We start from the raw sequence: 26,550 nt of genomic DNA on the forward strand, positions 1-26,550 counted from the left end.
CAGGTGACGGCGTGCCGGCACGACCGGTGCGCCCCGCCTACGCCTCAAGAACCACCGTGCACGCGCCCTTTCCCGCGGCTGGTGTCAAGGCCGCAGGTGGCAGCATGCCGGCATGTGCGGTGCGCCCCGCCTATGCCTCAAGAACCGCCGTGCACGCGCCCTTTCCCGCGGCTGGTGTCAAGGCCCCGCAGGTGGCGGCGTGCCGGCACGTCAGGTGTGCCCGGCCTACGCCTCAAGAACCACCGTGCGCGCGCCCTTCCCCGCGGCTGGTGTCAAGGCCCCGCAGGTGGCAGCATGCCGGCATGTGCGGTGCGCCCGGCCTACGCCTCAAGAACCGCTTTGCCCGCGCCCTTTCCCGCGGCCGGTGTCAAGGCCCCGCAGGTGGCAGCATCCCGGCATGTGCGGTGCGCCTGGCCTACGCCTCAAGAACCACCGTGCGCGCGCTCTTTCCCGCGGCTGGTGTCAAGGCCCCGCAGGTGGCGGCGTGCCGGCATGTGCGGTGCGCCCCGCCTACGCCTCAAGAACCACCGTGCGCGCTCTCTTTCCCGCGGCTGGTGTCAAGGCCGCAGGTGGCAGCATGCCGGCATGTGCGGTGCGCCCCGCCTACGCCTCAAGAACCGCCGTGCACGCGCCCTTTCCCGCGGCCGGTGTCAAGGCCCCGCAGGTGGCGGCGTGCCGGCACGTCTGGTGCGCCCGGCCTACGCCTCAAGAACCACCGTGCCCGCGCCCTTTCCCGCGGCTGGTGTCAAGGCCCCGCAGGTGGCAGCATGCCGGCATGTGCGGTGCGCCCGGCCTACGCCTCAAGAACCGCTTTGCCCGCGCCCTTTCCCGCGGCCGGTGTCAAGGCCCCGCAGGTGGCGGCGTGCCGGCACGTCAGGTGTGCCCGGCCTACGCCTCAAGAACCGCCGTGCATGCGCCCTTTCCCGCGGCTGGTGCCAAGACCGCAGGTGGCAGCATGCCGGCACGTCAGGTGTGCCCGGCCTACGCCTCAAGAACCACCGTGCGCGCGCCCTTCCCCGCGGCTGGTGTCAAGGCCCCGCAGGTGGCAGCATGCCGGCATGTGCGGTGCGCCCGGCCTACGCCTCAAGAACCGCTTTGCCCGCGCCCTTTCCCGCGGCCGGTGTCAAGGCCCCGCAGGTGGCAGCATCCCGGCATGTGCGGTGCGCCCGGCCTACGCCTCAAGAACCACCGTGCGCGCGCCCTTTCCCGCGGCTGGTGTCAAGGCCCCGCAGGTGGCGGCGTGCCGGCATGTGCGGTGCGCCCCGCCTACGCCTCAAGAACCACCGTGCGCGCGCTCTTTCCCGCGGCTGGTGTCAAGGCCGCAGGTGGCAGCATGCCGGCATGTGCGGTGCGCCCCGCCTACGCCTCAAGAACCGCCGTGCACGCGCCCTTTCCCGCGGCCGGTGTCAAGGCCCCGCAGGTGGCGGCGTGCCGGCACGTCTGGTGCGCCCGGCCTACGCCTCAAGAACCACCGTGCCCGCGCCCTTTCCCGCGGCTGGTGTCAAGGCCGCAGGTGGCAGCATGCCGGCACGTCCGGGGCGCCCCGCCTACGCCTCAAGAACTACCGTGCACGCGCCCTTTCCCGCGGCTGGTGTCAAGGCCCCGCAGGTGGCGGCGTGCCGGCACGTCTGGTGCGCCTGGCCTACGCCTCAAGAACCGCTTTGCCCGCGCTCTTTCTCGCGGCCGGTGTCAAGGCCGCAGGTGGCAGCATGCCGGCACATCCGGGGCGCCCCGCCTACGCCTCAAGAACTACCGTGCACGCGCCCTTTCCCGCGGCTGGTGTCAAGGCCCCGCAGGTGGCAGCATGCCGGCATGTGCGGTGCGCCCGGCCTACGCCTCAAGAACCGCTTTGCCCGCGCCCTTTCCCGCGGCTGGTGTCAAGGCCCCGCAGGTGGCAGCATGCCGGCATGTGCGGTGCGCCCGGCCCACGCCTCAAGAACCACCGTGCGCGCGCCCTTTCCCGCGGCTGGTGTCAAGGCCCCGCAGGTGGCGGCGTGCCGGCACGTCTGGTGCGCCCGGCCTACGCTTCAAGAACCACTGTGCACGCGCCCTTTCCCGCGGCTGGTGCAAGGCCGCAGGTGACAACGTGCCGGCACGTGCGGCGTATGCCGTCTTCTGTCATCGGTGTCCAGGTGTGTGGATGTGGCTATTTGTGCTGAAACGCAACGTACTGACTGGTACTTTAGGGGAGGGGCAGACTGAAGGTTCACAGGAATGACAGTGTGGGACTTGCGTGTGTGGTTGACAGTAACTACGCTGGCCTGCAGCTTCTCACGGACTGGTGTGGCAGCTTGTCTTGTGCATGATGGGCTGTTTGGACTTACTCACATAAAGCGCATGACCCACACACTTCCTGCGCATATTTCGCTTGCGCGCCTTGGACGCACGTTCCCATGCTACATACGAACCCGGCTAGTAATTGATTGTTGCCTGCTGTTCGTGCAACAAAGCAGGCACGCAGTCGTGCCGGGGTTAACCAAGGCCTTCATCAAGCCGGTCACCGGTTAGCGCCATGGAGCGCTGTCGGTGATAGCCTCATGCATGGCCCGCCCTGCATGGCGGCGGGGTGCTGCTCAACCGCTTGGACAGCGCCAGACCCGCAATGCTGCTGCCTTTATGGTGCTTGCTAGGCGAGCGTCAGGCCGTACCGACACAAAGGTCTACGTACGCAATAGTTCCGCAACGCACGTCAATAAAAGGTGGGTGCGGTTGGGGTAGTCGCCAAGCAACACGGGGTTTGCGAGTGGTGTTGGGGCCGCACTAAGCAGAAGGGAAACGCCTTCGGCAACGTGTCTATCTTGCTGTCATATGCCATTAACTGGCAATTGCCCCATGTTGGCTTGTCTCCGCTGTGACTAGCAGGCCGCGTTAGCAATGCAGTAGGAATCTCGTCGCACGGACTGTGCTGCAGCGGCGCCCAGCAATGGCAGTGCACCCATCCCTGACAGGTGCGCTATGCAATGAATAGGTTCTGGATGGTAGGGTCGGTGCTTGTGACGTACATGTTGTCCTGGACCGAAATTGGCTTAAGCGGCAGCGATCTTGCCGTAGTCTCGTTGCATGCTTCTACACATCGGAGTTGCTCAGCCCTCGCGCCTGTATGCAGGTGCGGATGCGGAGCTGCACGTATGAGCGTAACCTGGTTATCGTCCGGCATTGGAGCTTAATGGAGCTGCCTGTCCATGGTGCGGCGCGCCCTGGTGGCACCTCAACCAGTGGACCAACCAGCGGACGAACGCTTGGTGTGCAGGTGACGTGGCAGGGGCAGGAGGTCCCATCTTCGCATACAGTGCTGGGTAGGCGAGTCAGTCGAAATGTGCGTTCTGGCCATCGGCCGCCGTGTGACCTTGCGCGCTTTGTCCCATGGCAGGCAACGAGTGGATGGGCAGCGCAAGGCGGCAGGTGCGTGCGGTTCTGGTCCTACTCCTGGCGAATGGTGGCTGTGTTCACCATTACCAGCAGCTGCCGAGGGAGACTTCATACGTGGCCAATCCAAGTAACGATATATTGCTTTGCTGAGGTATTGTGCGTTCCCATTTTACTCCTTGCTCTGCATGGGGCTTGGTGCTGGCGCAAGCACGCAACGCGGTGCAACACGGGTGCCGGCCTCCACACCGGCCTTGCCCAGCTCAACAGTCGGGAGGGCGTGCGCGGATGGTCTGATGAAGCTATGGCGCCGTGCTGGCGGGTGCGGACTGTTGTGGATGTGTGAGATCACTGCTGTGTTGCATAAGGCAGAGGACACGGGCGCTAGAGGTGGCTCTGGGCTAGTGCGGCCTGGGCGCGCTGGGGCGCGGGCGCAAGGGCTGGGCGAGCGCCATGGGGCCGGCGTGCCGCGATGACAAATGCATATTAATGATTGCATGCAAAAGAGTATATTTGTTTGACTGCTTCGAGAACAACGCCTCTTCCAAAGCTCCTGGCATGACATTGGCAAGCTTTTTGGATTCCACGAGGTGCAAAAGCCCTGCCGGAAGGAATGCATGGATTGTAGCCAGCACAGCTTGATACATTAGCAACATTAACACAGGCAGCACTGTAGCTCGCGCAACCTTGCTAAGCAAAACAAAGCGCCGTCGTGCATGCAACATAAAAACCGTTTAGTTGTATCATGTCGTCCTTGGAATGAGCAAAGTTTCAAGGATTCTGCATAGGAAGAGGGACACAGCGCGTGCGGAGCGGGCGCGCGATGTGCTCGCGGCCAAGCGGGCTGCCTCCAAACGCGAACGGCGTCAGCTTAGGCGAGCCAAAGCTTCCAGAAGAAAGAAGAAAGGAGGTGCTGAGGCAGCCGCCGGGCCGGCGGACCCGCCGCGCAACACCGATGCTGAGTCGCCCAGCGTGCGGCCGTCGCCCGCCCTGCCGGTTCACGCAGGCGAGCCAAGTGGCCGTCCGGCAGCGCGCGAGGGCAGCCGCAATACGGCGCTGGGTCACTGTGTCGACAGCGCTCCGGCACACCCTTACCGGCAGCCAGCACCTATCTGCGGCAAGCGCAAACAGCGGAGCACCCCGCTGGCACGGGCCTTACGGCTGGTACAGGCGGGGGCACCGGGCTTGCAGACTGGCGTGGACCTTGTTGCGGGCGTGAGAGGGGCGAAGGAAGCGCAGCAGGCGCGGCGCCCAGCGCCCCCAGTTGCCAAAGTGCGGCTGCTGTCCTTGCCTCTGGAGCCGAAGGTGGACGGTCAGGTTGGGGGGTGCTCACCTGGCCAGGACACGCAGCCAGCACCCAGCAGTCAAGAGGGCGGGCCAGCGGTGATAGTCAGACCGGACGTGGCGGTGCTCGGCCAGGACCGGGGCCTGGGGGTTGCGGAGGCAGCAGGAACTTCCGCTGCCGCTGCCGCCGCTGCAGTGAGCCAGCGGGATCGCGGCGCAGGCCGGCAGCCTGGCCAGGAGCCGGCTGAATCACGGGACACCAGCCTCAGCAGTGAGTTGCAGCCACAACCACAGATGCAGACGCAGCGCCACGAGCAAGGGCAGCAAGGGTTGCACGAAAGCCCGCCGTGTGAGAGTGAGGCAGCGGTGTGTGCCAGGGAGGCAGCTGTGGCCGCAGCGAGGCTAGCAGCCATTAATGCGGCCGCTGCCCTGCCCCCGGACAGCCCGTATGTTCGGGCGGTGATGGAAACGTGCAGCGGGCAAGCGACTGGGGGTCAGGCGGGACAGAATCAGCTGTCGGCACACGGCCTGCTGCAGCCCCAGCATGAGCAGCAGCAACGGCGGCGGCGGAGGGGCCTGGGGGCGGTGGACAGCGAGTACGTGGCGTGCGCCAAGCACGCCGCTGCAGCCGCGGCACACCTAGCGGCCCTGGAGGCTGCGGCTGCACTGCCAGCCGACAGTCCGTACCTGAAGGCGGCCGTCGAGGTGGGTCGTGGCGCCGGGTTCGGGTGGCCGGATGAGCGGGACAGCGACGTATGGGCGCAGCAGCGCGCACTGCTGCAGCAGCAGACGGCGCGGCTGCAGCGGGCGCTGGGGGCTGCACTGTGCGGGCGAGGAGGGGCAGCCAGGTACACCCCCGCTGGGCCAGTACCAGAAGGGCACGGCGCCGGAGCTTGCAGTAGCGGCGCCGCGGCGTCACTGGAGTTCCGTGTGGGATCTTCGCCCGGGCACGCTGAGGCGGCGAGCGGGGCGCGCGGTGCCGTGCTAGCAGCAGAAGCAGCAACAGCAGAAGCAGAAGCAGCAGGTGGCATTCTCGTGCCTGCCGTGGTGGCAGGTGGCGGACCTGCGGGTAGCGGCCGCGGCGGCGGCACAGATGAAGTCCGTGCGCATCACGGCAGCGCCGTTACCACGATCACCCCGGGTTGCAGCGTGTGCAGCCGCATGCAAGCCAGCAGAAACGGAGTGCAAGCGGCTGACGCCCCAGCCGGTACGGGTGTTGGCGGCGCGGCTGAGGCTCCTGAGGATGCAGCTGCAGTGCCTGGAGCAGCGGGCCAGGGTGCGCGTGTCAGCGAGTGGGTCGGTTCGTTACTGCTGCAGAGCCCTCAAGCGGAATCCGCACCTCCTGTTTTCCAGAAGTCGAAGCCAGGCGCTGAGGCCAGCGGCCCTGCAGCGGAGGGCCGGGACCCCAGCCCCCAAGTTCCTGCAGCAATTGGGTGTGGAGCTAGCAGCACCACTCATGGGAGCGGCACCACCAGCAGTGGCAATGGGGCGACCACCGGCAGCAGCAACAGCGGCGATGACAGCGGTGGGAGCACCAGTAGCGGCGGGAGCTTAACGGGCGCTGCCGATAGCAGCCATAGCGGTGGCTCCGGCGGCGATAGAGTTCGGAGCTTAAGCGGCGCCAGACGCAGCTTGCATGGTATTACAGACAGCAGCAGAAGCACCAGCAGTGGCGGCAGTGACCAGAGCACGAGCAAGGACGTTAACGATGCCGTGACCAGCAGCGGCGGCGGCGGGCTTGGCGCAGGCGGCTGCGGTGGTGGGGCGGGGATTGTCGCAGGCGATGAGCCCTCCACAGCAGTCCCCGAAAGCCTTCACAGGCCGGCGTCAGAGCGCAGCCCTGGACGGTGCGAGCTCACTGCAGCCGCAGGCGGCGGCGCCGAGGCGGGCAGCGCAGAGGCGGGCGGAAGGGCAGTAGTCCCTGCGCGCGAGTCGCAGTCGTGGGCTCAACAACTACTGCCGGAGCACTTGCCGCAGTGGGAAGACGAGGTGCCGAGCGACGGCAGCAGTTGCAGCGACACTGACAGCTCCGAGTTTGAAGAGGGAGACTGGGAGGACGACGATTGGCCTGGGGGCGCAGCCGAGGCTAAAGATGGCAGCCGGGACAAGTCACAGCACTCAGCGGACAAGCCCGGCGCCTCCGACGTCACGGACCACATGATGGCAGCCGTGCTGTCGCAGGCTGCGCCCGAGCACAGCGCTGGTGTCAAACGTGCTGGCGGCGAGGCAGCGATCCTCTACGCCGATGGCAGTGACAGCCACGGTGGGCCTGACGCTTTCGTTGACAACGATTCAGCGGCGTGGGAGGCAGCACTGGAGGCTGGCGCTGGCCCACATGAAAGCCAGGCGGAGGCCCCGCAGCAGCTGGCGGCGGCCGTGACAGTTTCGACTCTGGCGCTTCTTGGGCATGGCACAGGTCCGGTGCAGCAATCGCGGAGACGGCTGCCGGCGTCAGGAAGCGGGCCAGCAGGGCATGACACAGCAGGATTAGGTGCTGGCGCGGTGGCCCTCGCAGAACCCCAGTTGCAGCTGCCGGAGCAGTTTGATGTTAATCTGCTGGCGCCGCCAGTGCTAGTGCCGGCCGGCACGAAGCTGCAAGCCCTGCCGCCATGGTCTGTAGGGTCGCCCGTCACCAGCCCCGGGTTGACGCAGGCAGGGCCTGGCCCCAGTGCGGCTGCAGGCCCCAGGGTGGCGCAGGTCGTGTCGGGCAGCCCCTACACGGACGCCTATGAGCTGCCGGACGATGGCGGCCACCCGCACCTGGGCGGAGGCGCCGCCCCGCAGCCCAGCAGTCGCGAGGACGGCGGGGGTGTGGCTGCCGGGGTCGGTGCACACGCGGGCTGCAACGCACAGCGGGGCATGACAGCAGCAGTAATTGGTCCTGGTGGTACTCGGGTTGGTGCTGCCTCGCCTCCGCTTGTGCTTTCAGCCTCAGGCTCCGGGGGAGGGCTGGCGACTCCAGGTCGGCGGCGCGGCCGTCTGGTGATGCTGCACGGTGCCGGGGCGGCGGCATGTGGTACGCCCACATCGCAGCCCCGTGCCGGCAGGGCGGCGAGCAATACAGCAACCGCTGGGGGTGCGGGCCCCAGCGCAGTTGCAGCGGCTGGGCCGGGAATGGGCGACCTCGGCCACCAGGGGCAGCCACTGCCGGCCGAGCCCCCTGGAGCAGCTACGCGACCGGTTGGCAGGGCAGGGCGCGCGCCACCGCTTAGCCCTCTGCGCCGCAGCAGTCGCGTGCCTGGCGGACAGCAGCAGCAGCAGCAGCAGCAGCAGCAGCAGCAGCATGCAGCTGGCATGGCGGCCCAGGGCCAGGGGCCCGCGGAGCCTTCGGCAAATGGTGGAGCAGGCAGGAGTAGAGCGTCGGCAGGCGGTGGCATGTCGCCCAGCCGTAGGGCGGCTGTGCGGCTTCAGCGACAGCCGGTGGTCCCATCACCGAGGCTCGTGGAGGATTCAAGGTGAGGGGCCAGGTTTCAGGGCGCGCAGAGCGGCACGACTCGGTGCAACACAGCTAGCGGGGCAAGCGCTGAGGCCATGCTGGGACTTGTGGGGCAGGCCTTGGCCTTGGCGTATGAGGCGGGTGTGGGACCGCTACAGCACGACATAGATCCGGGTACCTGCCCTTCCTCTTTACTGTATGCAGGCTGCATCGCTCCGGCCAGCAGCAGGCGGTGGTTGGAGTAGGCACAGCGGGGGGAAGCCGCGTGGGTGATCGCGCACGGGGTGGTTCGGGTGCAGGGTTGTCGGCAGCTGCAACAGGAGTGATCAAGGCCGCCACTGCCTCACCCTCGCGCGGCCGCACCCGCAGCAAGCCACCTGAACGGGCGTCGATAGCCGGGCGAGGGCGCGGCGGGCGTGGGCGGCGGGCGACTGCGCGCTCTCACCGGCAGTCGGAAAGCGACCAGGAGGAGACAGCAGATGCGGTGCGCCCGTCTGACCCGGAGGAGGATAAGGAGAAGGAGGGCGGTGGGCAGCAGACTCGCGGCGCCCCTGCCAGGTGCGCGTGCACACATTTAACCTGGCACATGCATGGTCTTCTCCTTGAGCGGCACGCGGTTACCGGTCTTGCGCTTGCCAATGTATATGCGCACTTGACCACGCGTACAGACCTCTGCACATGGTTTATGTCGCACAGTGCCGTGTTCCAGCGTCGCCTCTTTATGCGTTGTGTTTACGGAATTTTGCCCCTCGCAGGCGCCGAGCCCCGCGCACACCCAGTGAAGTGCTCAACCGGCTGCAGGTGTCGGACCTGCGGCCGGTGCTGCACCTGCCCCTCGTTGAGGCGGCACGGCAGCTGGGGCTACACCGCACTAGCTTCATGACGCGCTGCCGCCAACTGGGGATCGCGAGATGGCCGGCCAAGCAGCTGCGCATGCTGGACTTGATGGAGGAGCAGCTGCAGGAGCTGGAGGCGTGCGGCGTCGCAAACCACTACACGGCCAAGGTGGGGTCAGTGTAGTGTCGTCTCGCAGCCGTCTCGCTGCTGGCAGCTGGGCAATGACGCGGGGCCTAGGGCAGCAAGGGCAGCTGCGGGCCTCTTAAGTTGATAAACGGGCCCCACAGCAAGGCACTCTAGATTGTTTGCTCTGCCTGCCATCGGCCCAGTGTCAATCAACCTGGCGCTGTGCATGCATCCAATAGGGCCCCTGCACCCCACCCTCCCAACCACCTCCCGCTGCCTCCCCCCTGGCTTCTGCAGAAGTGCCTTGAAGAAGCTCCGGGCTGGCTGGCCCAGGTGGCCGCTGCGCGCTCGGCGCTGCTGGAGAACCCGTGCGGCTTCACCATGCCGCAGCCGCTGGAGCTGCTGCGCCAGCGCCACGTGAAGGTGGCGTGGGCGCACCGCCAAAAGTACAAGGCGGCACTGGGCGAGGAGGGGGAGGAGGGCGAGGAGGGCGATGACCTGGACTCGCAGGCGCAGATGTCACAGTAGTGTGCGGCGGGCTGCGGCTGAGGGAGTGCGGAGACCTGAGGGCGTCAGCTGTTGCTGCACATGCGGTGTTGGCGAGCCGTATCCGCGGCGTAGCAGCGCGTGGAGCAGTGAAGGACTGGGCGGGGAGTGCAGTGTGGCGCAAGGGAGCACGCAGTATGTAGAATTTTGCGATGGCAGGAAGGCGATGGCAGGGGCAACACATGCCAGAGCTTCGACGTAAACACGGTTGTCAGTGCGCCGTGCAAGTGGGCAATACAGGATGATGCGAACGAGCTCAGAACTAGCCGGGACTATCACATGGTTGCACCTGTCCTTGCCGTCCTCGCCTGCTAGGTCGCATGTGATTTCACTGATTTGTGTTACTGCATTCCCCTTTGATCCACCAGCTGCGGGTTGAGTTCAGGTGTCTTGCGTATGTCGGCTGGCGAGGGCGTGGGCGGGTCGTTGACGGTGAACTCCACCAACACCAGGTCGGGGCGGGCGGCAGGTGCTGGGCCAGGGCTCCGAAATCAGAAGATGTAAAGGCCGCGGTGCATGTAGCTAGTGAACGATACCGGACTCACCTCGCGATGGGTAATGGGTAACGTCGCTTGACGCCTTGACCGCATACGGTACCGTGCCCGCACACGTGTGGGAGGGGAACTCCTAACCAGCCTCAAATCTTAAGGCATCTTGCCTGCACTGGCCCTGCATAACTTGCAGAGTACCAGCGGCATGGAAAATCTGCGGGGACAAAAAATGAAAGCCAGATGGATGCAGGGTTTGGTTTGGGCCGTTGGGGTGTGTGCGGCCGGGCATGCGCAGGCAACGCAACTTAGCATAGCCTTCTGTGATGCGGACTTGCCAAGGGCTGCGGACTTGACATCAGCGTGGCCGAGCTCATTTCTGGCCGTTGATGCTGAAGGGCTGGGCTTGCACACGTCGTGCTGGCAGTACTCGCCCCTTATGACAGACTGTGCAAACCAGGGGTAGGGCTTCCCCTGGTGTTTTACGCGGCAGTTCAAGGGCTTTCCTGTTTCTAGCTCTCTTACTTACTTAGGCACTCACTTGGCTGTGGCTGGCTGAAGAGCGGAGTGGAACAGGACTGAGCAGGCGCCAGGGCCCGCCGGGCCGTGCGGCGCCAATGCAAGCACAGCCCATCAGCGACACCCGCTGGCTACCGCTGCATTACATTTGCAAACAACCTGGGTCATGTCTTAAAGTTGCACGGCTCAGCTGCGCCCATTACGCCCTATTTGACGGTATCTCATCTGCGCAAATGTTCAATTTGGCGCGAGGACACCAGGACGAACCGTAACACTGCTTCAGGCGGGGCGACAACAATACGACTGTGCTATCACTTTAACAAATATGATGCATCATATGCACAACTAGAACTTGCTCGGGCTCGGGCTGTGCGCGCAAGCGCAGTGCACACGCAAGGAGCCACTTATTTAGTAGGAGAGTCCGGAATGAATGCACATGTAGACAAGCCTGCTGGAAAGAGCCAAGGAAAGGCAGTCGCGCAGAGTGGTCGCGAGCATGGCAACGAGGTAACGTGTCAGCTGCGAACATGTGTCGACGCCTGGCCAGGGCCGTTCTGTCACGCATACCTGCTTGATTGGGCATTTGTTTAGGCACCGGCACATTCGACATGAGTCCCCTCAATACTTTTCGCCTGGCCCCGCTCCCTCGCCGCCCCTTAGGCTCCCATATCCGGGCGCACGGCGGGGCCATCGCAGCGCCGCCATTCTCCGGGAAGCATCGGACACCGGAGCTTTGTAACGGGACAACGGCAGCAATCCGACACGTCCCAGGCAGTTGCATTCCGACAGGGTTCAGTTCAGGAGCCCGCACTGAAGCGACACCGCCAGTCTGCAGAGGGTGCCCCTGCGCTCCAAGCCGTCTCTCCTGACAGCGCGCGTCGTAAGATCCCAGCAACCAGCGCCGCTCCTGAGGCTCTTGTCGATGCTGGGACCCACGATGCAGAGCAGCAGCCGGGGCAGCAGCAGCTGGGGGAGGAGGAGGACGCCTTCACGGCGACGTGGGAGGAGCAGATGGCGGCGGCACGCGCGGCGGGCTGGCGGCCGCGCTGGCCAGGCGAGCAGCCGGCGTGCGGGGCCGAGGTGCCGCAGTGCTCAGGCCTTAGCGAGGCCATCTACGGCGCGCCAGTCAGCGGCAGTGAAGCAGAGACGGGGTCATTGGCGGCAGCCACCACCAGCCGCCACCGCCGCCACTGCTCGCGCCGCTGCCAGGGCACAGGCAAGGCGGCAAGCGGGCTGCGGCGGCGGGCTGGTAGACGCAGTGTTGCATCAGCAACTGACGACGTCGTCGATCAGCGGGCCCCCCAGCTGGCGAGCAGGTTACCTGCAGTTGCTGCCGGCGCTGCGCACCCTGCGCTGCTGGCAGACGCTGCTGTCCGCCGCCTGGACCTGCCTTTCCCCTTGGCCTCAGCAGGCCGTGACGACGACAGCGGTCACGGCGGTGGCAACCTGACGGTCCTGCTGGCGAAGGTGGTGACGGTGGCGACGGCGACCGGCAGTGCAGCGGGCGCAGGCTGCGAAATGGAAATGGCTTCCTGCGTGTTGAGTGGCACTGGTGGCCGAGGTGCTGCGCTCGCATCCTCTCGGGCTATTGGCGGCAGCATGCCTGGACCCGCGACGGGGACGGCCGGAGCAGAGGCGCGGGAGAAGGCGCCAGATGTAGAGGCGGAGCTGCAGGTGCCGCCTGGGGCCAGGACAGGGGTGCAGCCGCCGCCGCACTCGCAGCGGCAGCAGCAGCAGCAGCAGCAGCCGAAGGATGTAGGGGATGGCGGAGTGGGCGCAGAGCGTGCTGAGCTGGAGCGGGAAGCAGCAAGGGCGCTGGCGCCTCCTGCCAGCGCCGCCAAGCGGCTTAAGGATGCGGTGCGGCAGTGGCGTTACGCCAGGCGTGTCAATGGTGGGAGCGGGTTTGGGGCCGCAGCAGGAGGGGCCGCGCAGGGGCGGCAGCAGGGCGCGAGGCAGCTGCAGCAGCTGGCGTGCGCTATTGGTACCGAGGCACCTGCGCATGCGCCGATACGGGCGCTCGCGCGGTCTGCACGCGGGGCCAGCGGAGGCGTAGGCACCGCCCCACCTGGGGCGGCCGCGGCCGGTGTAAGTCGCGGCAGTCGCTGGCAGTGGCCTGCTGCCAGTGCTCGTGAAGCGCAGGTGCGTGGCCGTGCCGTCGGCACGGGTGTTGACATCGCAGGGTCGGTGCACGACTAGCGCGCGTTGATTCTCAGCTCTATCTCCTGAAGCCATTATTTGTGTCCTCCGCCCTGCTTGGCTGCAGACCGTCCTGCAACCCGAAGCCAGGGTGGAGGCGGTGGAGGCTGGTCCAGCGCACGCCATTGATTGCGGGCGCGTGCTGGCAAGAGCCGATGAGTGAGTGGACTGTTGGAGTGTCTTGGCTGAGCCGGGCTGCTAGCTGCTATGGTGCACACCGGCGGTTAGCGTCAGCGCGATCTGTGCGCCTTACGGGGGACGGAACATATAGGACATGATACCGATTTGCCGAACTGCGCTCCCTGGCACCTCAACGCTCCTTCCCCTCCCCCATCCCGCTCGCCGCAGCCTGATGCAACAGTTCGTGGTTGGCCGCCTGGCCACCGCTGTCCATGCCCTCGAGCGACGGGCGCTGCTGCGGCTTCCGCTGTTGCAGCAGGAACAGCAGCGGGCCAAGGCACAGGCCCCGCTGCTGGAGCCGCGTGGAGAAGGTGCAGGCGCAGCGCTTGGTGCTGATGCGGGCGCTGGGCATTCCGACAGGCGGCCACAGCTGCCGGGCATGCGGGCACGCCTGGCAAGCAAAAGTAGGCGGACAGGGCTATGGAACGGTCATGGGCGGCGCAGTTTGCCGAATTTGTACTGTAATGTACTGTCCAGCGGAGTTACCGATGTCAAAGGGGATCCCGCCCGCCCACCCCTTCTCCTGCCGCACGCAGTGCCGCACCTGGCCGCCCGCCACAGCGCCCAGGACCTGCGGCAGCGCAGCAGCGCAGCAGCGGCAGGCGCGGCGGTGCGCGCCCATAGCGCCGGTGGCGCAGCGGCCGGCAGCGTCGGCCTTCGCAACGAGTGGTGCTGGGACCCGCTGACGCCGCTGCCTGGCTGGCAGCCACCACTGCGCCTGATCCTGGCGGCGGCACGGCAGCACGCCAGGCAGGCCGTGGAGCTGCTGCTTGGGTAGGCGCATGCGTTACGGCGGGGTGGGCGCATTGCTGGAATGCCACAGGTGTTGTGTCGGTATGGCAAGTGTGTGCACCACCTCGCGAGCACCAAGGGCCGTCAGGTGCTACAGGTTTGCGGCACGCGCCCACACCGCCACGCCCTCTCCCCCGGATGTCCGTCGCCCACGCAGGTCTTCATGCCGCGCACTTGCGGCGGCGCTGCGACAGGCCCGGGCTCAGGCGGAGGCGGAGGCGGAGGCGGCGGCCCGCAGCGCCTGGTGGGCCGCAGGCCGCTCCACATGGCCCCCCGGTCAGGAGCAGCAGCGGCAGCGGCAGCCGGGGCAGGCGAACGGCGACCAGGGCAGCAGCCAGGCAATGGCGCCGGTTGCGACGGGCGCTGCGACTGTGACAGGGGCGCAGCTCGGCTGCTGCTCGGCGGCCGGTGCCTGGGTGATGGAGCTGCTGGCGGTGTGGTGGACGGTGCGCGACCCGCTGGAGCCGCTGATGAGGAGCCCGGACCCGCTGGTGCAGCAGCCGCAGCTGCAGCCGCAGCAGCGGCAGGCCGAGGGCGGCTGCGTTGGCGGAGGCGCGGGCGGCACCAAGGGTGCCATATCCGGTAGTCCTAAAACTGGCACCGGCCCTGTACAAGGCCAGCCCCGAATGGACCTCTGTGCGCGGCTGTATGCAGCGTGCAGGTGCGTGTGCGGGCGGTGTGTGTGCACGCGTAGGTGTAGCTGGGGCTTGCGTGTGCTCCAACGCGTCACACTTCCCAACATTCAGACGCATTCGGACAATCCCCGTGCTGCTTCTCATGGTGTGCCGTACACGCAGGTCCGTGTACGCCATGGAGGCTGTCGGTGAGTCGACAGCGGGAGCAAAGTTGACACCTGCCGGCCAGTACGCCTTGACATGTAGGGCTTTCCCTCGATCCTTTCCCTGCCCGGTCTTTTACCCCCATGCACCGGCCTGCAGGCCGCGACTGCGCGCCCGGCCCCCGGCGTGCGGTGGGCCTGCTGCGCGAGGTGCTGGACCCCGCCGTGGCCGCCCTGCAGGCCCACGTGCTGCCGGCGGCGGCGGGCGCAGCGGGGGGGCACCGGCTTGCGGAGGCTGCAGGCGGCAGCAGCTCGGACGCGGCGTTGGCTGCGTGGCTGCGTGAGCACGTCAAGGCCGCCTGGGAGCGCGGCGACGCAGCATCAGCACCGGAATCAGCCGAGGGCAGCAGCGCCGAGACTGAAGCCGGTGAGGTGCTGCTCACACAGTGTATCCGGGTACTAGTGGGGCCGGTGAGAAAAGGCGCGCAACACCACCCCGGCATCTTTACCCGCCTGCCTGCTTTTGACCACAGGTACCATGGCTGAGCTTGAGGAGGGTGCTGCTCCAGTAGCACCCCTGCAGCCACCGCCGCAGCAGCTGCACCCGCCGCTGCCCGCGCCGGCCTCCTCCGGCTCCGCCGCTTGCCCTGTGTACTGGCTTGGCCACCTGGGTGAGCTGCTGGCGGTGTCGTACGCGGGCGAGGACTGGGAGGCGGTGGCGGAGGAGCAGCTGCCCGCGGCCGAGATGGCGGCGGCGGCGGCAGTGGGCCTGGCGGCTGGGGCCGGGGCAGGCCCAGACAGGCGCGCAGCACGGTGAGAGCGTTAGTACTGTTCTGTGGGTGTGGCGATATACGGTACATGAGTGCGCATGATCGTGATGCGTACGTAGCTGGCGGTGTGCAGGAGTCCAGCAGCGCGCGTCCTTCATGCCTTTGGACCTGCGTGTGATGCTAGCACCCGTGTGCCCATGCCCCTATCGCGGCGTGCGCAGGGCGTGGTCGGAGGACGACGAGGAGGAGAGCGAGTCCGTTGCAGGGGCCCAGCAGGCCGAGCAGGCCGCGGAGGGCTCAGGGGAGGCCTTCGTGGGCGGCGGCCGGGCGGACAGGGAGCACGTGGCAGCAGCGCTGCGGCGTGTGCCGCCACGGCCGCCGCGCGGGGCGCTGCCACTGCAAGCTGCCGGCCCCGCAGCGCCGCAGCCGCGGGCACTTCAGCCGATTGCAGCACCAGCCGGGCCAGGACCATCAACGCTCCCGCAGCCGAGGAAACAGCAACCGCAAGCACGGCCGACTGCAAGCAGCTCGTCTACGCGAGACCGGCGGCCGCAGCTTCAGCCGAGGCAGGGAACGGCGCAGCCGCAGCCGCAGCCCCAGCCGCAGCCCCAACCCCAGCCCCAGCCCCAGCCGCAGCCCCAGCCGCAGCCCCAGCCCCAGCTCCAAGGGCCAGGACAGGGGCCAGGACAGGAGCTGACGCGCAGCGAAAGTACCGTCGGGTCCGCCACCTTTGCGGCCAGGAAGGGTGACGCAGCAGCCAGGAGCGCGGCGGCTGGGGTAGCGGCCGGGGTTTCAGCTATGGAGCGCTGGGCGGCCTTGCAGCGCACCCGGCGCGCCCAGCACCAGCAGCAGCTGCAGCAGCTGCAGCAGCCGCGGCACCTGGCCCGAGTGGCGAACGCCAGCCGCCCGGCGCAACTGTGAGTCGTGCGGTGCACCCACGGTACTGGTACTGTGGCGGCTATAGCTTGAACGCGGGGCGCTCGCTTGCATATAGCGCGGGGCAGGTCAGAACAGGGTAGGAGCGACAATCAGCATTACCGCTGCGTTACAGAGCGGGTCGCGCCCGGCATGCGTCTATTCACCCGCGCTCCGTACATGCGCTCCCGCTTCATTGGCCACATCTACAGGTTGCCCACCCTGGCTGGCAGGCCGCTGGTGTACGTCCCCCCACCCCAACCTCAGCAGCCCCGCCCTGTGGGCAGCGCCGCCGCTGCCGCTGTCGCCGTTGGAAATGGCGCTGCAGCTGCGGCGGCTCAGGACCAGCCGCAAGCACCGCCAGCCTCTGGCCGGACTCGAGGCAGCGGCAGTGCGGCGGCCCGGCTGGAGGACAGGTTCAACTCGGTGGCCCTGGCGGTGGAGGAAGAGGAGCAGGAGCAGGAGGAGGAGAATGTTGAGGCTGCAACAGCAACGGTTGGTGTCACAGGCGCGGTGCCGGCGGCGCTGAAGCAAGAGCGGCGCGGCGCGCGGTGCGGCCAGGCGGTTTCGGGGCGTCCACGCCGCCGGCGACGCGCTGCCGTCAGCAGTGACAGCAGCAGCAGCAGTGATAACGACAATGGCAGAGAGCCCGGGCAGGGGCGGCAGGGCGGGCCGACTGCCGATGGCGAGTGGGCGGGTGATGACGAGGAGGAGGAGGTTGGGCCCACGCCGGGCTGCGAGTTGGTGGGCGGCCGGCATCGCTCCTGCCTGGCCAGTCCGCGCGCCGCTCTGGCAGGTGCGGGCGCGGGTGCCGGTGACGGCGTTGTGGCGCTCTTCCAGCATGAGGCCCTGGACGGCGGCGGCGGGACAGGTGGGGCGGGTTGGCTGTCCGCATAGGTGATATGCCCCCTAGGTCCGTCCTTTGCACCGCTTCCACACCTGTGTGCGCTCTCTGGTATAGAAGGCTCGCGTCATCGTCATGGTCCGGGTCTGACGGCGTTCACTTCCTGTTCGGCATGCCTGACAGGCCGGCCCTACGTGCGCTACCATGCCGGCGGCGAGGGGCCCTTCGGTGCCGTGGCCACGTTCCAGGTAGGCGGGGTGGGCAGGGGCGGGCATTCGGCTGCGTGCCGCGTACAGGACGCGCCCGGCGCGTGTGCATCAGCCTAGCATGCGTAGGCCAGGAGGTTCACCTGCGCAAGTCGAGGTACCTGATTGCGTGTGCAGGATTCATACACATGTTGACGACTCCCATGCACACAGGTCCTGCAGCCCGCACTGCCCAAGACCCGGCTGCAGCCGGAAACCGGCGCTGCGGCGATGGCGGTGCCTATGACCGCCGCCGATGCCCCTGCCGCCGCCAACGGTCACGGGCTAGGCAGCCTAGCGGCGGGTTCACACACAGCGGCTTCACGGGACGGCAGCTTGCCACGTGGAAGCCAGCAGGACCACGACCAACAGCAGCAGAAGCAGCAGCCCGGTGCTGCGCCAGCACCAGCGCAGTCTGCGCACACCAGCTCCATGGCTGTGTCCGAGGGCGGGCGGCGCGGCGTGAAGCGGCGGGCGGTGGACATCAAGTCGACCGCGCGGGCGGTGGAGGCGACGGAGGAGCAGGACGCAGCTCGCAAAACAGCACAGGGCCCAGGGCGCTCTGCACAGGGGTCAGCGGGCGCGGGGTGGGTGGGAGGTGCTGCGCGCGAAGCCCCACTGGGCGCAGAGGCGGACACCCGCGCCGCAGCAGGCGCTGCCGCCCAGGACGGTTCCCTGACAGCAGAGCGGGCGGGTGGTCGACTGCAGCACGCAGCCGGCCCCCACCTGGAACTGCCAGCAGCACAACCAGTGACCGTTGCTGGCAGTGCCGCCGTGGTGGCTCCTGGAGTGTCCACAGCCGACAACTGTGACCTTGCTGCTGGCGGTGCAGATGGCGGTGGCGCCGACCAGGCCCCCGACCAGGCCCCCGACCAAGCCCATGACCCGTCGCAGGCGGTTGCGCAGCAGCCACCGCAGGAGCCGCAGCAGGAGCACCCAGCGCTGTGGCGCGAGCAGCAGGCGGAGCGACAGGCAGGCGAGCACGTGGGCCGCGAGCGTGGCGGTGGCGGCCAAGGTGACACCGGAGCGTGCACGGAGGGTGGTTCACATGGCCCTTCGCTTGGGGCGACTGGTGTGGAGTTCGGAGAAGATCAGCGGACAGCAGAGGCGCAGGCGTGTTTGGCAGTTGCACGTGAGGCGGTTCGACTGCTTGGAGCGGCGTCAAACACGGCAGCCAGCGGCGTGCCCCAGCCGCTGCCCCAGCCAAAGTCGCAAGTGCAGTCGCAGCCACAGTCGCAACTGCAGCCCGCATGGGAGTGGGAGCGAGAGCTTGAGCCGGAACTGCACTTGGACCCGGAGATGCCGCCAGAAGATGCCGGGCAGGATCAGGGCCAGGGGCACGGGTTAGGCCAATGCCAGGAGGAGGGGGCTGTGCTTGAGGTGGCTCAGGCGGAACAGGAGCAGGCACACATGCCGCCACAGCAGCAGCAGCAGTCAGGACTTGCAGCTAAGACTTGCAACGGGGCCCTTGCGGCGTGGCCTCCTCTAGATGCAGCAGAGGCGCAGCAGGGTCCCGCCCCGCCGTCGCTCCCCTCGTCTTCGGAGTCAGCGGCAGGGGCGCCCCAGCCAGGTGGTGACCGGGTGCAGCAGGGCGCGCCGGCCCCTGACGCCCAGGCGGCCACGTTACGAGGTGCACCTGCCAGTGGTAATGCCAGTGCGGCTGCCTGCGTTCACGCTGAAGGCGTGGTAGCAGACATGTCATTGGGCCCGGCGCCGCCACAGACCTCCTCGCGCCACCCGGCAGCGACGGACCCGGGTGAGCAGCTGACAGCAGCAGCGGTTATGACGGCATCTGGAGCTGCCGCGGGCGGGGTGGGGCAGGTGCGCCCAGCTGCTGGCTCCCACGGAGCTGGCGCGGCGGCGGCGCGGCAGAGGCCCCATAGCCTGTCGCCGCCGCCGCCGGAGCAGCAGCAGCAGCCGCAACAGCAGGCAGCGCAGGACGCGGACACGGCGTCGGTCCGCCCCGTGCAGCCTGGGTGCCCAGCAGCTCGAGAGGGACACGAGGTCCTGGCGGATGATGGCAATGGTGCCGGCGGCGCCGCTGTTAGTGGCCTTGTGCGGGGCGTGGAGCGCACTGACTGGGGCTGGTCGGTGCTGACCGGCCACGGCCTGCAAGAGCAGGAGGAGCCGCAGCAGGGCGCTGAGGAGCAGCGGCACCACCTCGCTCAGGCGCACGTGGGGGCGGATGCCAGTGGGAGCCCCAACGAGCAACCCCAAGGGCAGCAGCAGGGCCAAGAACAGTTCCAACAACATAGCCAGCAGGATCGCAAGCGGAGGCGGTCGCGCTGGGAGCCGCAGCAGCCGTCTCAGGGGCCGCTAGAGCAGCACCACCAGTGCCAGCAGCCATTGCGTCTCCCAACCGCGCGCGCGCACAGCGACAGCAAAGGCGCCGCGCCTGCGGTCACACCCTACCTGACAGCCGCTGCCACACGCCTGCACGCGCCAACTCCTGCATCCGCCCCAGCGGCCCTGCATGCGCCTAACCTTGCGGCCGCCCAAGCGGCCTGTACGACCGGCAGCGGCAGCGGGGCGATACAGGCAGTGGCGGCGCAGGCGCTGGCGCAACTGAGCTCGCGCGCCATGGCGGTTGCGCTCGGCAGCAGCGCGGCGCCAGGGAACACGGCGCAGCCCGGCAACACAGCGGTCAGTCCCTCGCTGCAAGTGTCTGTGGTCACGGGCATGCGGGGACTTGAAGCTGGGGCTGGGTCGCCTGGCAGCGTTGGGGTGCCATACCGCCGGCCGGGTCAGCGGGGCGGCGTGCGCCATAAGAGGTACCAGTAGAAAGACCACGGCCTATGGCTGCCCATGACGGCCCATGTCCGTCCGACTGCAGAGTTGCAAGTTGCAGACTGCTTCCATGCGTATGTGTGTGTGTGTGTGTGTGTGTGTGTGTGTGTGTGTGTGTGTGTGTGTGTGTGTGTGTGTGTGTGTGTGTGTGTGTGTGTGTGACTGAGTGGGTTGATCCAGTGCCTGTTGCGCTTGTAGATTACTGCGTCACGCTGGAGGGACTTGACGGACACGGCAGTAAGGTGTAACGGCAGCGCGTGCAGCTGCATGCCGGTGTGGACGCTGTGACAGCCAAAAACCTGTCTGTGTTTGCGCGCTGCAGCACGTGCGGTGTCGCCTTGGATGTCGCCTGGAGTGCGCAGTGTGTAGATGTGGCCATCAGTACGGTATGACGGCACATGGGATAGTGCCCGGCCCAGGCGACAATGAAACATGGAATTACCGGTACCGGCCGGTACGTCGCCCCCGCGCAAACGATTACGCGGAAAGCTCGCGGCCTGTTACGGCCCATGACGGACCGTGACCTGTATGCTGCGGCAGATCTGCACCATCCATTCATCGCTTATTCCATGAGCTATCGCTGAGCTAGTCTGGAATTTTTAGGTGGCCGTTGGCGGGTGACGACTGATGAGGTTTGGTGTAGGCGTTTGTGCGCAGCCGGATGAAGGAGGCGGAGGGGCCGGAGGCAACCCTGTTGACATGTCGTGCGGTGATGTCCGTCGTCAAGGGGAGGCTGCTTCGGCTGCCGATAGCCCCCATACACCCCGCCACCGCCCCCACGTGATGGCCACAAACACGTAGGGCAAAGGCGGCCCGTCACTGGCTGGTGGCCGCTCCGTGCGGGTGGGGCCGTGTGGGGCGCGGCGCCTCGACGATGGGGAGGGGGGCGAGGGGCCCCGGTAACCTCAGGAGAACATGAAAAGGCCGCGGTGCATGTGGAGAGCCCCCCCCCTCGCCAGCAAACTCTCTCCAGCGGCCAGCGCCACCAGGCTACAGTACCGTAGCGCCCCTGCCACCCTCTGGCGCTGGCCGTGCGTATGTGCGATCCCCACTGATACACTGGTGGGGACCATCCCCGCCACAGCACAGGGACGGCTTGCGCCCAGTCCCCCTTAACATACATACTGTAACACGCGCACGACTGCGGGAGCCAACTAAGGCGAGAGCGACCGAACTTGCGGAAACATTCCAGTTCTTTCACTGGCACGTTTGGCAGTCCCGAAGCCTGTACTAAGCAGCCCAGCCATTGCGCTCATTTCTAGACTAGCGTACTCGACTGGTCGGGCGCTAGGCTGCAACTGAGGGGCAATGCTGGACACAACGTGAGCAATGATTCGCTGCGTAGCGCTACAATTACAATGCACATGTATCCTTGGTAGCAACTACTACAATTGAATTGCCTTTTTCCAGGCGGCCCTGCTGAACTCGCTAAATCGGACACGGATACACCAGCTCAGCCGTATGTTTATGCTCCGAGCCATACTGTGGATAGTAAGAGAGTAATCGCGCACCGGTGAGGTGGTGAGACTGGGAAGGCGGTAACAACGGTCAGCAGTTTTCCCCATGGGTGAACTGCGCAGCAGCCAGTGCGCAGCAACTGCTTGATGTCTAGGAAGCTAAAGTCTTTGCGTGGGAATGGCCTCGTCGCGGGCCAGCCGCGTGACAGGCTCAGCGTCTGGCGCTCGGGATGGCCCGGACTAACGGTTCCGTTGGTACGCTCGAAACCTAACACGCACGCGCCGATGAATTCCTAGCTTCGTTGCTTTTGTCAAGTACTTGTGCCTTACACTCATAGTTTGCTGGGGTCGCACGTGTGCCCACACTGCGAGCAAAATTAACTGGCTGCCAGCTTGCTCGCTGCCTGCTGTCAGCTTTCAAGTCGGCGTTTCCGCAGCAGTGAGGACGATCACTCGCACACAAGCATGTATGCGGAGTCTATTACAGATCAGATACAGAGCATGGCCGGCCGTTCTTTCCACACCAAACCTACCATGGCGGCGAACGCGTTCGCGCGCTTTCGGGCAGCGCGCGGCCTCATGCTGCTGGTGACTCTTTGTGTAATAAGTTGCATGGGTGTCCGTGCTGATGAGTTGACGCAGGTGAGCTTAGGCAAGATCCATGTGCGTGCGCACGAATTGGCACACATTACTATCCACACGCTATCAATCGACGCAGTGCCTGGGGTGGCCTGGGGGGCGTCTGGTTGGGTCCGGCGGCCTGCTAGCTTGCCCCCTTCACTCCAAACCTGCTGACATCTACCGCACGACTTGCTCTTCCTCACAACCCGACAGGCAGGGGGCACAACCACCGACACCATCACCACTGTGCAGTGGCTGCCCTCATGCCAGCTGCTCGCCAGTCGGGTGTGTGCGCCCACGCTCCTCAGTGTGGGCCTGGCGGCCGTTGAGGCGACACAAGCCGTGGTGGCAGCGACCGGGGCTACCGGGGCCGAGGCTGAGGCGCAGCAGGAAGCGGCGCTCCTGGCGCTGCATGCCGCCACCTCGGAGCCGGGCAGGTGGGCGCATGAGCTGCGGTGCTGTGGGGAACCTGGGGTAGCGCTCACTGGGTAGCGCTATAGAGGGGCGGAGAGGGCGCTGGAACTGCGCTTGCCTGCTTGGAGTGCCACCTCCACCACAGCCCACTGCGAGCACCCATCCAACAGTCCTCATCCCGCCGCCGCGCAGGAAGCTGTTGGCCGCGTCCCTAGCGGCCCTTCGTTGTGCCGCCGCCCACCCCACCAACGCCTCCGCCGTTGCCGACTGCGGCCGCGCCGCCATCGCCGCCAGCCCCTCCGCTGCTGCGGCGTTGGTTGGCGCCCTGGGGCCGCCGCCCTGTGCTGGCTTGGCCGCCACCCCCTCTGCCTGCGCCGCCGCGCCCGGCTGCCGTGTGGTGCCCCACGGCGACCACTCCGACTGCGAGCCTGCCGCCACCTACACCGCCCTCTACCTCACCGCCAACTCCACTTCCACCGCCGCCACCACCACCATGTCCACTGCCTCTGCGGCATCGGCCACCGCCGCCAGGGAGCCCACGGCGCTGGCGGCCGCGGTGCAGCGCCTGGCTGACAGCTGCGCCTCGCTGCTGCCGCCGCCGGCTGATGATGCTGCGGCGGGCTCGGCCTCGGCCTCTGGCGCTGTTGCGCTGGCCTGTGGTCGTGCCGAGCTGCGCGGCGCGGTGGTGGGTCCGGAGCAGCTTGAGGCGCTGGAGCTGGTGGCGGAGGGCGAGCACCACATACACGAGGGCGAGGAGGCGGGGGATGAGGAGGGGCACGACCACGAAGGCGAGGGACAGGGCGGCGCCGTCAAGGAGGGCGCCGCGGACGGCCATGCGCACGATGATGATGACCACGCGCATGAGGACGAGCTGCACCACTCCCAGGCTGACGACGCCCAGAACCTGCGCATCGCCAGCGTGTTTATCGTGCTCACCGCGGCGCTGCTGGGCTGCACGCTGCCCTGGGTCATGCGGGTGAGTGGCTGGTGACCATGCATGAGGCAACAGCAGGCGGGCGAGCAGGGAAGGGACCGGCCCGCTGGGGACAATGACACAGAGTTGCTAGCGCCATGAACGGGTTTTGCAAGGGTAGGGGGCCAGGGGCGGGCGTACGCTTTCTTGGCTGCTGCGGCTAGCATGCGGCGACTTTTGCACCATGCACCACCTCACTGCTGCGTCTATCTTATGCCTCCAACGTGCCGCCTACGCGCACCCACACACAGGGCTGGGCGGAGCGGCATCCGCTGCTGGGTGCGTCTCTGCGCTGCATGTCCGCCGGCGTGATCCTGTGCCTGGCTCTGGTGCACGTGTCTACACACGCCATCGAGGAGATGAGCGGTCTGGTGGGCGGCAGCGGTGTGGAGGGCGAGCACACCGGCGGCCATGGCCACCGTCGTTTGGCGATGTCGCTGCTGGAGCATCAGGCACATCATGTGCCAGCGGCGCTGGCCGCCACTGCCTCACGCCGCCAGCTGCTGCAGGGCGCTAGCACCACCAGCAGCCCTGCCACCACTGCCCCTGCCGAACAGCTGCCGCTGCCGTACGCGGGTGACCTGGCCGGGCTGCTGGGGCTGCTGGACTTGGGCGGGCTGGCGGCAGGTGTGGCTGCCGAGGAGGCGGAGCACCATGCGGCGGAGCTGGAGTCGGGCCACTCGGCACACCAACACCCCTTCCCGGTGAGCGATGTGAAGTATGTTGCCGTCGTTGCGTGTGTTTGACGTCAGCATCGTGCCTGATGCCTGCCACGCCAGCCCTGTCCTGGAACTGTGTGGATGCGCGCTGGTTTTGGGTCTCGGTGCGTGCACTCGTACGGTGACTGACAACGAACCCCGTGCCCTCTCCCTGCCATCACCCCATCTACCTGTGCAGATCGGCATGTGCTGCGTCATGTTCGGCTTCCTGCTGATGGCGGGCGCCGAGATGCTGGTGCACGCAGCCATTGAGGCGCGCGCTGACAAGGCCGCAGCCGCGGCTGCCGAGCGCATGTACGCGGCTGAGAAGCAGAAGCAGGCGGCGGTGGCGGGTGAGGCGGCGGACGGCGCCAAGTTGGCAGCGGTGCCCGATGTGGAGGCCGCTGGGGCCGGCGTTGCTGGCGGCGGCGGCGGCATGCTGCGTCATCAGGCCACCTCCAACTCGGCGCAGCTCGGCGGGGACGGCGGCTGCGACATGCGGCTGGACGTGCTGGCGGTGGGCGGAGTGGCGCCTGCGTGCAGCAGCAGCGGCCCGCCGGTGGGGCTGGTGGTGGTGGGCACGCCGGCGCGGCTGGCGGGCCTTGCCGCGCTGTTTGAGCTGGGCTGCGTGTTCCACTCCTTCATCATCGGCCTGTCGCTGGGCGTGCTGACCCAGCGGGGCGAGGTTGCGGCCATGCTTGTGGCGCTGTGCATCCACCAGTTTGCGGAGGGCATCAGCCTGGTGTCCATCCTCATGGCGGCGGGGCTGGCGGGCTGGCGGCTGGCGGGCATGGCGGCGGCCTACAGCGTCATGGCGCCCGCCGGCATCGCGGTGGGCATCGCGGTGTCCGACACCTACAACGGCGAGTCCGTCACGGCGCGCGCGGTGCAGGGCACCATCAACGGCGTGTCGGGCGGCGTGCTGCTGTACCTGGCCGCAGTCATGATCACCGCCGAGCTGGCCCCCAGCGCCACCACCGCGGGCGGCATGGCGGCGCCGGCTGCTGCTGCGGGCAGCAGCTGCTGTGGCGCACCTCCACCGCGGAGGTGGCGAGGCTGGGAGCGGGCGTTGCTGTTTGCCATCGTGTGTGTCAGCGCGGGGGCGTTTGCAGTGCTGGCTCAGTGGGCGTGAGCAGGGGGGTGCTGGGGCAGCAGATGCTCAGCAGGTGGCATGCACAGGCAGGACTGTCCCGTGCGTGTTTGCCACCCGTAGGTCAGGAGGGAAAGCATTCGCTTGCGCTTGGTGTCCATACGTACCGTATGATGCGACACGGACCATGCATGAGCCCCTGCGTGAACCCATATGCACACATATGGGTATGCAATTGCAGTTTGCAGCAGGTTGCACACGGCATAGATACAGTAGACATAATACCTCGGAACTATAAACGAATTGAGGGTGCGTGGTGCGAGCCTCCTCGCATGCATGGCTGCGGCGCAACCATACGGGCAAGGCTTTGGGCCGGGTCGTCCAGAGGATAGGCCCAGCGGCCCCCCAGCGGTGGGCTAGGTTCACACGCGGCTGTGCCGTAGCAGTTAGCTGAAGAACATCGTGCAGTCACAGGCGTAGGTTCGTATGTGTACGGAGAAACAGCCAGTGTGCACGGAGGGTTTTTTGCACGCAGTGCGGAAGGGCTCGCAAGAATGGTATGCGTGTGCGTGCTGCCCTGCAAAAGGGTGGAGTAGGCAGGCTAATGCTGTATAGCGGTGCAACCGGTGTAGATAGGCACTTAAACGTAGGCAGGGGGCTACAGGTTTTCCTCACCTGCCTCCAGATGTTTTTGGGCTGAGCCCCCCGAGCGAAGCGATCCAGGGGGGGGGCGAAGCCCACTTTTGGGGCTGAGCCCCCGGAGCGCAACGATTTAGGGGGTGGGGGCGAAGGCCCCCAGGAAATTGTCCGTGCGTGCGTGCGGCCTCAGACTCTTTGTCCTAACCTACCACCGCTACACTGCGGAACGGCTCGCCCCGATCATGTAATGGTGCGCGGAATCACGCCATTAGGCGCCATTAGCGGAGCTCAAGGAACCAAATGGCAACAAATCTTGGCTGGGGCGTGGGAGTGGATACCCCAGCGGGGGGGTCGAGCCAACTGAGGATTACGTACTAGAGGCAATGCAAGATTGCCGCCCTCTCTGCCGACTGCCGAGGACCGAGATGCTGGTGTTCGTTGCAAGGTGCTCAGGTGCTGAACACTGCGGCAGGTGCCGCCGCTACAGGCTTTGGCCTTCAAAGCACGGCATGCCGGTGATGCTGCCACTGCAACTGACCACCCACTGGG

At 66.9% G+C, this 26,550-nt stretch overlaps 5 protein-coding genes across 5 annotated transcripts in view; all 5 read left to right on the plus strand.

Moving 5' to 3' along the window:
• CHLRE_01g000017v5 (uncharacterized protein) overlaps positions 1-237 on the plus strand; it is a 1,472-nt gene extending 1,235 nt beyond the window's left edge. The window contains exon 2 of the mRNA XM_043058068.1: positions 1-237. This exon is cut by the window's left edge and continues 672 nt beyond it. The gene's annotated coding sequence lies outside the window, so the exon portion shown is untranslated.
• A 118-nt stretch (positions 238-355) lies between these two features.
• CHLRE_01g000033v5 (uncharacterized protein) lies at positions 356-3,957 on the plus strand. The gene is made up of 9 exons (XM_043058069.1): positions 356-687; positions 760-1,065; positions 1,138-1,443; positions 1,514-1,819; positions 1,987-2,132; positions 2,454-2,699; positions 2,863-2,948; positions 3,107-3,250; positions 3,371-3,957. Exons 1-6 carry the CDS (start codon positions 398-400, stop codon positions 2,474-2,476), a joined length of 1,377 nt encoding a protein of 458 aa, XP_042927983.1. The 5' UTR covers positions 356-397; the 3' UTR covers positions 2,477-2,699; positions 2,863-2,948; positions 3,107-3,250; positions 3,371-3,957.
• Positions 3,958-4,025: 68 nt separating this feature from the next.
• CHLRE_01g000050v5 (uncharacterized protein) lies at positions 4,026-10,617 on the plus strand. The gene is made up of 4 exons (XM_043058070.1): positions 4,026-8,105; positions 8,291-8,644; positions 8,842-9,091; positions 9,347-10,617. Exons 1-4 carry the CDS (start codon positions 4,126-4,128, stop codon positions 9,575-9,577), a joined length of 4,815 nt encoding a protein of 1,604 aa, XP_042927984.1. The 5' UTR covers positions 4,026-4,125; the 3' UTR covers positions 9,578-10,617.
• Positions 10,618-10,775: 158 nt separating this feature from the next.
• CHLRE_01g000100v5 (uncharacterized protein) lies at positions 10,776-21,037 on the plus strand. The gene is made up of 13 exons (XM_043058071.1): positions 10,776-11,109; positions 11,263-12,741; positions 12,866-12,957; positions 13,147-13,382; positions 13,515-13,752; positions 13,928-14,431; positions 14,568-14,593; positions 14,709-14,975; positions 15,082-15,361; positions 15,540-16,235; positions 16,446-17,104; positions 17,261-17,325; positions 17,497-21,037. The coding sequence occupies exons 1-13, from the start codon at positions 11,029-11,031 to the stop codon at positions 20,101-20,103; spliced, it is 7,230 nt and encodes a 2,409-aa protein (XP_042927985.1). The 5' UTR covers positions 10,776-11,028; the 3' UTR covers positions 20,104-21,037.
• An 858-nt stretch (positions 21,038-21,895) lies between these two features.
• Positions 21,896-26,547, plus strand: CHLRE_01g000150v5 (uncharacterized protein). The gene is made up of 5 exons (XM_043058072.1): positions 21,896-22,208; positions 22,401-22,624; positions 22,794-23,577; positions 23,826-24,278; positions 24,472-26,547. Exons 1-5 carry the CDS (start codon positions 22,101-22,103, stop codon positions 25,402-25,404), a joined length of 2,502 nt encoding a protein of 833 aa, XP_042927986.1. The 5' UTR covers positions 21,896-22,100; the 3' UTR covers positions 25,405-26,547.
• Positions 26,548-26,550: the final 3 nt, after the last annotated feature.

Source organism: Chlamydomonas reinhardtii, chromosome 1, assembly GCF_000002595.2.
Source record: "Chlamydomonas reinhardtii strain CC-503 cw92 mt+ chromosome 1, whole genome shotgun sequence".
Taxonomy (NCBI): Eukaryota; Viridiplantae; Chlorophyta; class Chlorophyceae; order Chlamydomonadales; family Chlamydomonadaceae; genus Chlamydomonas; species Chlamydomonas reinhardtii.